The sequence below is a fragment of the Carya illinoinensis genome, chromosome 9 (assembly GCF_018687715.1).
Source record: "Carya illinoinensis cultivar Pawnee chromosome 9, C.illinoinensisPawnee_v1, whole genome shotgun sequence".
Taxonomy (NCBI): domain Eukaryota; kingdom Viridiplantae; phylum Streptophyta; class Magnoliopsida; order Fagales; family Juglandaceae; genus Carya; species Carya illinoinensis.
This window is the reverse complement of record NC_056760.1, coordinates 34,984,763-34,995,845: the sequence shown is the minus strand read 5'-3', so window position 1 is coordinate 34,995,845 and position 11,083 is coordinate 34,984,763. Positions and strand designations below refer to the sequence as shown.

Here is an 11,083-nt window from a genome sequence, read left to right as displayed (position 1 = left end):
AAAAAAAATAAATAAATATAAATTCACATGAAAATTATTATAATAATTTTTTAATAATAAATTTTACTTTTTTTAAAAATAATTATATAAAATTTATATATTTTATATCTATACGTAACATTTTCTATTTTGAGACCATACTATAATTTAGAAATAGATCTGTGCATATAGACTGTGTTGCCTGTAGAAAATATATGAAAGCGTAACATTTTCATTCGGCCGTGTGGTCCAAACACGAAACAAGTTTACAGATCTCGAGTAGCTAGCGTGAGTACTCCTAGCCATGAGCCATCCGATCGATGGTGTGCCAACAAATACGTGTATATACAAAATCGTATAACCATCATTGCAATGGAGATGTATCACTGCCACAAACGTACTCATACTTTTCTGGGATGATGATCAATGGTGGGTGGTGCTGCATGCATAAACAGTCTTATTTGGGGTCCCACCTGAGTCGACAGAGGTATCACGGACGGTCCTATCTATACTACTGTCTCGTGAAACACAACTCAGCTTCCTCTCACTGTGTCTGCTGCTGCTGCTGCTGCTCTCTCTCTCTCTCTCTCTCTCCCTGGACCTCTAGGCTCTAGCTAGCTGATCAACAACATGCTAAATAGGAGGGCAGAGCTTTAATTATGGGTTAATCATTTCGTGCCCGATCGAGGGTTGTAAAGGCAATTGCCTTTCCTATGACCATTTTTCTCCAATATTTTCTCGTCCAGCCCGTTAGTAAAACTATCCCATCGTTTAGTACGTGCACAAACCCTCGGTCTCTGTTTTCCTTTTCTATAAAATAACGTTATCAGTGGTTGCAGATATTTGATGGACTGTTTTTATAAACATAATTATTGGAGTATGAGTTAAAAAATGCTACAAAAAGACACAATCCTACACATTCTAGCAGAAAGGAGCCACCTCACTGTCTTGCACACACTTCTACAACACAGCGAGAGAGAGAGAGAGAGTTTGTGTGGTGGCCCATCTGAACCTGTGGCTGACCGACTTTGTGGATACGAGCAGATAAAAGAGAGACTATGCATAAGAGAGACTACGACTGCGAAGATAGTGAACCGAGATAGAATATAAGATGAGATATTCCCCTTAGCCATCATGGTATTTGGTGTTTTCTATTCGAGATCAAACAAATAAAGCAAGTAGTCCAGATCTCTTTTAGAAGAGTCCGGGGCTGTGGCATTTTTTTCTCTTTCTTTGTGGAGGGTTGTTAGATTCAAGCTTAAGTTGGGTTTTTCTTCTTGTTTTTGGCAGAATCCGAGCGTCAAAGATTTGAGAATTGCCATAAATTTGTTTGTGTGTTCGGGAAACCCTTGTTTTCTTGTCCAGTACTGCAAGCGAGGTCTTAAGCAGTTCAGCTTTTGAAAGCTTGTTGTTTTGCTTAACTAATTTCCAAATAAGCCGTAGAATTCCAACCCAAATGATGTCTGGTGACTCTTTTTCATTACCCTCTGCAATCGGAGCGTTTGCTCAAGAACAAACCACAAACCCTAACCCTAAACCGGATCCTAATCCAGCTGTCAAGAAGAAGAGAAATCTACCAGGAACACCTGGTAAGGCATGCTTATAATGTTTTCTCTCTCTTTTATTCACTTTCTTCCGTTATTATTATTATTATTGATTAATTAGAGTTCATTTATAGTTTTTCTTTTCTTCTTAACAGATCCAGATGCCGAGGTTATTGCTCTTTCACCGAAGACTCTTATGGCAACGAACAGATTCATCTGCGAAATATGCAATAAAGGCTTCCAGAGGGATCAGAATCTACAACTTCACCGAAGGGGTCACAACCTTCCATGGAAGCTCCGGCAAAGGACCAACAAAGAGGTCCGGAAGAAAGTTTATATTTGTCCGGTAAAGGCCTGCGTCCACCACGATCCGTCCAGAGCTCTCGGGGACCTCACCGGCATAAAGAAACATTACAGCAGGAAACATGGCGAAAAAAAATGGAAGTGTGAGAAGTGTTCAAAGAAGTACGCAGTTCAATCAGACTGGAAAGCTCATTCGAAGACCTGTGGAACTAGGGAGTACAAGTGCGACTGTGGTACCCTTTTTTCCAGGTATTCTTCACCATTCTCTCGTTTTTCTTTGTTTCTTTCTGAGTCTTGGATAATGGATATGTTATAGTAGAAATAAATGCTCACGTAGAGTGTTTCATGACTTTGGGAACAAATTAAATGTGAACTGACTAGAAAAAGAAAATAACCGATCGAATTTAATACGACCCTATGATAATCAGGTAATGATGAATAGTGGGGTTTGCTTTGATTTGAACAGGAAGGATAGCTTCATCACCCACAGAGCATTTTGTGATGCCTTAGCTGATGAGAGTGCAAGGCTTACTTCACTTTCTGCTACCAATCTGAATTTCAGAAATGATTCACTGAATGAGACTGTGATAGATCCTCAACGAGGTTTGCCTCATGGATTGTCGGTCCGTGGAGTTCAAGATGGTCCTGGACTGGCCCACTTTGTCCCGGGGTTTCGACCAGATTTCAACAGCATGGCCATTGGCAGCTCTCTTGGCATGGATCATCAGAAGCCCAGATTATCACTTTGGCTTAACCAGGCAAATTCTCAGTTTAATCCTAATGAAATGGTGGCTAATCCTCATCTATATGCATCCTCAAGTAATTCTACTGGTTTTCCTGAAATAGTGCAAGTGGCATCGGCCGCAGCCAATCTCTTTGTCTCATCTTCGATGGCAAATTTCGGAAACTTCAGTCAGTTTCAAGGGACGTTTGACAAGAGTGTTCCGAGTTCATCAAACGCCGCTCTCTCTTTAACAGCACCACCTCAAGAAATTAAAGAGGAGGGAGGGAACAAAGGAAATTTGATGGAAACCCTATCCCCACTTTACTCAGATAGCCTAAACAAACAATCAAAGCCTGCTTGCCCCTTGTCCGCCACTGCACTTTTGCAGAAGGCAGCGCAGATGGGTTCTACAAGAAGCAACCCATCACTCTTTTGCAGCAGCTTTGGCGTTATGACCTCCTCTTCTTCCAGCACAACGAGCTTCAATACTCTCAACCAAAACAGAAATGAGCTGCACCAGGTCGTTCAAAATGCAAAGCAGCCGGAGAATTTTACAGAAACTGGCACTGTGCCAATGGCTGATGGAATACTGGGCAGTAGTTCAAATTCGATATCGTTAACAAGTCCATCAAACAGTTTTGAACATCTCATGATGCAAAGTACCAGTAGTGGAATACAAAATGGGGCAATTCCATTAAAGAATCATCGAGGCTCAAAAGGTATTGATCAAAACAGTCTAACTAGAGACTTTCTCGGCATGAGAGCAGGGAGGGAATCTCAACGGCCCTTCTTAGCACAGGAGCTAGCAAAGTTTGCTTCATTGGGCTCAGCTATGGGTCTGGGCCAATTCACTGGCAACCGCTGAATTCACTTATCAGTCAAGGAGGAGGACATGTTGTTGTATCGAAAAACCTGACGCTGGAAATAAAAATAGGTGGGGACGGACTTAGACTCGGGTGGAAAGCACTAAATTCAAACTCAGAGAGACAGAAGACGCAGTCCTCAGCGAATGTGTGTGTGCATGTGAGAAAAAGTTGCTTTTGAATGGTCAGAATTGGAGATAGGGGCCCTATGCAGTGCATGTCTGAAATGACTGAACGGAGAGAGAACTCTGAGTCTTGGGTTTTCTTCGTTTTTGCTATTGTTCGTGGTTGTTTTTCTACACTGTATGTAACTTTCTCTCTTCCCTCATTTTTTTTTCTTGAAAAAGAGAGAGAAAAAGAGAAGACTGCACGGAAAAAAGAAAACTACTTTATCTAGTTGACCGTCCGTCAAAGTAATCCTGCCGCAGCCTCGTCAACTTTGGTGGGTTTAGACTTTAGATGAACTTTCTCTATTTACTATTTACTTACAAAAGCTAGTGATCTGCAATTTGTTCAAGGATTAGTGGCACCGTTGTCTCTGGCTTATCGTATTAATTACTCTAGTATATAGAGCCCAAGAGGTTAGGCAACTTAGGCTTCATACGTTTCGTAAGCCTTTTGGATTTGACCAAGCTTAGTGCAGTACCAGCTGGCAGAATCTAGGTGCTGTGTGTAGAATGGCAAAGCTTTTGCGGTTGATTATGGACATTGGAAGTTAAGGTAAGAAGATGTTTTTGGATATCTCAAATAGAAAAATGATAGACTACCAACTATTTGATAATTTATTTATAATTTTAGATTAAAATAATATATTTTTTTAATTTTAATTTGACTTTTGTTTTGATTTGATGGATTTAAATATTAAACAAATATTATATTATTAAGAGTGATAAATAAATAAATAAATAGTGAATAGATTGTATGGGCATCACTTCTCTATCAAATATACTTGAATTGCAGTACCCTTTCTTGTTTGGTTTTCCTGTAAATTTCATAAAAACAAAACTCACAAATTGACGTACAGTGATTTATTATCGCAAGTTAAAATGGATATAACGAATGATATTTAGTCATATAAGTTTCATAACAAGAATTCGTTTTGTAAACTTAACACTTCACTTTAAAAATATGGATGACTATATACAAAATAGGATGGTTGGTCATAAGAATACTAGCTATGCTAAGTTGACTCCACATCCTCATACCTTCTATGCATGATTGTTGCCATGGAGGAATAAAGGGATATAATTTCTTATGAGAAATATTTGAATTACAAAAAAATTACACAAAAGTTATAATCTTAAAAATTGATGTGACTTAATATTATTCGTCAGAATATAAAATTATTTTTATTGTAAAATAAATCTAACGAATTACATGAAACTATGTTAATTTAATTTGTAGAATTACTTTAGTATAATTTCTTTGTGGTTGTAGCATTCTTCATTTTCAATTAGTGCGGTATCTTGTGATAGTTGATTGTTATCAAATCTTGGACAACAGAATGAGATAAGTCACATGAGAAGACAATTCTCACTCTATATGCATTAGGGTTGAAAATCGATGTGTTGGCATCGATTTCAATGCCAAACTGAAATCCCACCGACATTGGAGAATGATGCTTAGAACCAACCAAAACCGGTTGACTGGGGAGAGAAAACTGATTCCATCGGTCTCAACTTGCGTTGACACTGTTTTAGGTTTGCCGTCGGCATCGTCTGCTACGGAGGAAAGTCGTCTGCAACTCTACCATATGTGTGCAAAGAAGGTCTGGCAGAGGAGAAGAAACCCTAATGATTGAGGAAAAAGAAGATGGGGAAGAAGAAATGAAGGAGTTCGTAACTTGTTTTAATCCCATTTTGGGACGACACCAAACGGTGCAGTTCGATTAATTTTTTTTCTCAGTCTAGGGTCTTAAACAATGTCGTTTTACTCATTAAAGTGAAATGGTGTCATTTCTCTATAGGAGGGGGAAAAAAGTTATAGTTGATGTCGGCCAGTTCAGCGGTTTTTTCCAGGGTCGAACTATGTACCAAATCAACCAACGTTGGTTCCTATATATTTAACTAGCCGTAGACCGGTTATTCATTAGTTTCGGCCAGTTTTGACATCCGACGACTAGTTTCCATCTATGAAGGCGGGTTTTTTAGTTTGGTGTACAGCCCTAATATACAAATCATAAAAATTTTATATCTATAACATTAAAATTATGTTATATAATCATGTTTTTAATAACAAGACATTATATTTATTAAGAGTATCATTCATGCTCTAAACTATATAAAAAATATAATATATAGTAAATTGGAGAAAAATATCATCCAAAAACAGTAACTGTGAACTGTTTGATTCAAATAATAATTTAAAAAATTATAAAATTATATCTATTGTCCGAATCAATAACTTTTTTTTCTTTGAAAAGTTTCTTAGGATACCCCTTAAAAGTTGGTTTGACTTCTTGACTTCGGTTGCAGCCGCTATAAAAGTTTCTCAATCATCTGTTTTGTTATTTGCTTGAAAAAGTAGAAACACATTCAGAAAAAAAATAGAGAGAAAAATTAACTAGAAACAGAAGATAAGGTAACAAGATCGAAACTAGACAGAATGTTTAGGTTTCCAATGCGATCCTTAGAAACTGCAAGAACGCCGTTTATGTTTCAAATATGTATGTTTCCATAACTAGTTTTCGATCTACCATGAAAAGAAATTCCAGGAAAACAGATATATACATATAGCTAGCTAGGGTTTGTTCGACATGAGTGTCAAGGGATACCTTATTCTTTGGATAAAGACCTTGCATTCTAGGTGAACCTAGCCTGCTAGCTGTCCCTTCCGTAATTAAGCACAGTAATATATATAAAAGAATCTTGAGTCCCAATAGCCTTCTGTTAGTCAGCTTTGGTATTATACAGGCGGGAAGATGGATTAATGGAAGAGTGCCCATGAAAGAGAGTATTTTAAGAGCTTAAAAAGAACTGAAACTTTATTGTAATGAGTTTCACCTTTTTATTGGTACTTGGCACGACCGGCTTTTTTGAGAACTGGGTCGGAGTACCCTAAAGTTATATTTAGCTTTGAAGTTTGAATTGTTGATATATTGTAACCATTCTATGACTTGGGTTGCAGAGTCCAGACTACGGTCTATATATAAGATGACTTCTTATAACCGTACAGATTCGCTTCGCCTAGCCTAGCGGCCTCTGTGCCATTCATCGTGAAAAGTGGGAGGAGAAAAGCTTGCAAGGTCTGAGAAATTAATATTTTTTTTACACTTTTGTAAGTACGAAAGTGTAAAACAAAAGAAAATTATTTATAAGTTTTTTCTATTAACGTGCTATACTATTGATTTAAACATCTGTCTTATCATCAATATAATCCACCTCATAGTTTGTGGTGTATTTATATTAGTAGAAGTAAAGTCTAAAGCCTAAATGAAAACCTTTTCACGTCAGATATTTTCAATAATAAATCTCAGTTTTTTTTAAAATATATATATATATATATATATATATATATATTAAACTTGCACATCTTTATTAGACTCTATCAACCATTTCTTTTTCATCAAAGCTCCTCGTACATTCGACGCCATTTTTAATAATACTAAATATAATTATAAATTATACAAATATTACATATTTATTTTAAAATACAAATTTTATGTGTAAATATTTTTATATACTCAATTAATGTGATTAATTATTTCATTTTTTAATATAAAATAATTATTTTAGTCAATCAAATAAGTGAAATGTGTAAAAAATACGTAAAAATAATTGTTTATATCAAAACTCTTTTGAAAAAAAATTAGGTTTATTGTTAAAATATTAATTCTTTTTATATAGGTCTCATATTTATTCATTTTTTTAAAATGAGTGTATGATATGATTTCTCTTTAATTTGTCTTATAGTTCTTCTGCTGGAGAATCCATTTTTATCCCAGAACATATAATAACTCTTTCACTACCGAACTATATGGTAACAACTAAAATCAAATATCTCAAAATAAACTTTGCGTGCAAAGCTTATCTGTGATGATGAATTGACAAATAAATTCCTAACTGATCAGAATATGAGCTATCAGAGTTTATAAGGTACAACATGGATCGACTTCTTTGTAGAAACTGTAGAAATAGATCTTCAAGAATATTGTTTCTGTAATCTGCTATCAAGTCGAAATTAAAGTAAGACTTTTATATTATGTATATCATGACTATGGTGTCGACAAGTACTACAACAAAAATAGGTTTTAGTGACAGATGAAACTGTTACAAGAAATGGAAAAAAGGTCACGAAATACATTTGGTGACAGTTTCTGACCGTCACCATCACTGTCACGTAATGTGCGTCACGAATTACATTTAGTGACAGTTTACTGTACAAGTGTCACTAAAAATATTTTTAGTGACGGTTGAGGATGTGCCGTTTGAAATAATGTTCGAACGTATCATTTTCTGTGACGGTTAGAATCTGTCACAGAAAATTACGTTCGAACATAAAATATTACGTTCAAACATAAAAAAGACGAGCTGACATCCGAACGAGAAAAGGTAACATTTGTTGATTATAGTTCGGACGTATAATGTAAACGTTCGAACGTTTATACGTGCGAACGTTACGTTCGAATCTCGAATCCAATGAAAATGAAATAATGTCCGAACGTTTGTATCATAATGTTCGGACGTTAATTCGAATGTTAAGATAGTAGAGTTCGAACGTAAAGTGTACGTTCGAATGTTTGGAACGTTAAACTTTTTTGACATTCGAACGTTTTTTTAACTTGGGTTTAAGCGTTCGAACGTTTTGTTACTATTTTGTATGGTTACGTTCGAACGTATTTTCGAACGTGTAATACTGTTGAAATGGATTTTATTTACATTCGAACGTACATATCAGAAATGTTAAACTCATCGACTTAATAAACAAACCAATTGTTTCATATTACAGTACATATTTCACAACCATCATTGTTTGAAACTGTTTTCAAATTAGATGTTAAAAACGTAATACACAAATAAAATTCATTTCTTTTTCTTTTCTCACCCAGCACGATTCTGTTGCAATGACATAACACGCTCCATTTGCAGCATCATCTCCCGCTGCACTTGCTCTTGGACCTCACTACAGATTTTTTCCTCCTGGTCTCTTTGTTGGTCCTGCAAACGCGTCTCTAAATGAGACTGTCGCTCTAAGAGGGACTCCAACTCTTGCTGTCTAGACCTCATATACTCATTCTCGCGTCATGCATATTCTAAATATTTGGTAAGATTATTAATTTGTGATGTCGATGAGGTTGAGGAAGATAAACCGAAATGCTTGAAAGATCATCCCAAACCTCTTGCCATACTAGAATTGGGCCCAAGCACCTGTGTAAAAATGTTCAAGTCACTAGGAGAGGATTCCCCAGAAGCTGATTGCATCTCCATCATTTTTCCCTGCAGTTTGAAAGATCAAAACACACAATAAGTAACATATTAAAAGAAATACAAATAAAAAATAATTTAATCACATGTTACATAATTTATTTAACAAAAGGAACACCGCTTACATAATTAATTGCAGCTGCAGGATCCATCCACTCACTATACTCATTAGTGTGATCAGCAGCATAGACATGAACGAGGGAAAAGTTTTCAGGATCATCACGTTTCTAAGAAAACGACATTAGCAATTTGAAAAAGACAGTGTTAGTACTTATATAAAAGAATAATAAGAAAAAATATGAATTATTGCGTTTATTAATTACCATTTTTTTAGCAAGACGATAGAATGATCTTGAACCAGCACGATGGTGAATAGTCAGAGCAGATCTATTATTTGCATTTGTAGAACTTAAGTGCTACAAAAATAATTCCCACCGTTAATTGTAATATATGTACATACATATAATATAAACGACAAATATAAATGTAAATAATTATAGAAAATAAATCTAGAATACCTGATATTTTGGAGAGGCAAAAAGATCACAACACTTTATCCAGTCGTCTAATTTCATCTGCTGGAAAGGGCACTGTGCAGCCTCTTCAAACGTTTCAAATTTCTTGAAATGGTCGTGACATCGTCCCTTGTGACGTCGGAATAGTGTAGCCATTAACTCATTCATAGTTCTCAAATCCTCGCTACGACCAAAGTTGAGGTCAAATTCATCCTAATTATAAATTAATTACGTTAAAAATATGATAAACTAATGTAGGTGAAAAAAATGATATAATAAGTAAACTCACCAGCACACGACTCCGAATGTGTTCCTTAATCTCATTCGGCACATCTCTCCAGGAGCGCACATAAAATGGAGCGTAAACTCGAATTACTGTGCCAATATAAGAGGAAAGCGCTGCTGTACTATCATTCACTCCTCCAGTGGAATTATCAAGAATTGTGATTTTCAGTTTACCATGCCTTCGATTTTTCTCAAGTGAGATGCCGCGTGTATAGCCACGACCGCGACGAGCAGATGCATTAACTAATAGATGATAGTATAATTTTGAAGGTTATATATATTATTTATTGAAACAAACCTCTTGATTATATATAATATTAACGTAAACATTCCTTACCGGTAGGTGTCGACTGTGCATTATTTTCTGTAATGTTAACTTCATCTTCGGGAACGGACTCCTCAAGTGGGGAGTCCTCAATGGGTTCAGGACTTGGACTCTGTGGAGGAGGCACATTTCTCCTTTGTCTTTTTGGTGGCATACTTGGAAATGATTATATATAACAAAAAAATATTATTAGAATAAATTTATATTTATTATAAAATTCTATAATGGCTGTATATGAATAAACTTTTTAGTACTTTTAGTCTTCATCTTCGGATGTATTTTCCATGTTTGTTTTAGAATCTCTCTGTATAACATCTTCGTCATCATCATCAAGCTCTTCTTCGTCATCCTTATCCACTTTCCCCCCAGATTCTTGTTCATCTTCTTCTTCTGACTCTTCTTCTGTACTTTTCTCACTTTCTTCAATTGAATGATAATTTAATGAAGACGGATCGAGATGGATGAGTGGGACATCATCTCTACATAAGGGGAGCAACTCGAGTGCACCGAGGTCAACAAATAAGTTAATACCCCCTCCTCCATCTTCCTGGTAGGCCTCTACATTTGGAGTGTCATCTTCATCTCCACTATTATCGTAATCTGCACTCGTTTCTACTTCATATATATTTCGAGGGACAAATTTTTGTACAACTCGCCAAGTTATCTCTCCACTATCTTCATCAGCACTTTTCATTGGATCAATCAAGTAATAGATTTGAGTAGCTTGACAAGCCAGTACGAATGGATCATCTTCGTACCATTTAGATGCAGTATTGATACTCATAAAATGATTATCCCTATAAATCGAATCCCGACCACCGCCTAGATCCCACTAATCACATTTAAAGACATATGTTATAAACCCACCCAGATATTTCAATCCGATAATATCACGAATGACAACATAATAATCAATATCATCTGTTCCATGACTCCCCTCGACCAAGACACCACAGTTTTGAGTTTTTCTATTACGTTCACGGTCCAGAGTATGGAATCTATAACCTCAAACTGTGCATGCAGTGTATCGAAGTGTTCTATTTGATGGACCACGGGCCAATGCATACAATTCAAAAGAGACTGATCTAGGATCACGAGCACGTTGTTCCAATATCTAACAAT

At 36.0% G+C, this 11,083-nt stretch overlaps 1 protein-coding gene across 2 annotated transcripts; it reads left to right on the top strand.

Annotated features, from left to right (window-relative positions):
- Positions 1 to 931: 931 nt before the first annotated feature.
- LOC122277238 (zinc finger protein JACKDAW-like) lies at positions 932 to 3,936 on the top strand. Of its 2 annotated transcripts, none has more exons than XM_043087171.1 (3): positions 932 to 1,568; positions 1,658 to 2,075; positions 2,293 to 3,936. In XM_043087171.1, the coding sequence occupies exons 1-3, from the start codon at positions 1,436 to 1,438 to the stop codon at positions 3,413 to 3,415; spliced, it is 1,674 nt and encodes a 557-aa protein (XP_042943105.1). In that variant the 5' UTR covers positions 932 to 1,435; the 3' UTR covers positions 3,416 to 3,936. The 2 variants fall into 2 exon arrangements, with proteins under 2 accessions (XP_042943105.1, XP_042943106.1); XM_043087172.1 differs by having other exon boundaries at positions 939 to 1,568; positions 1,679 to 2,075.
- Positions 3,937 to 11,083: the final 7,147 nt, after the last annotated feature.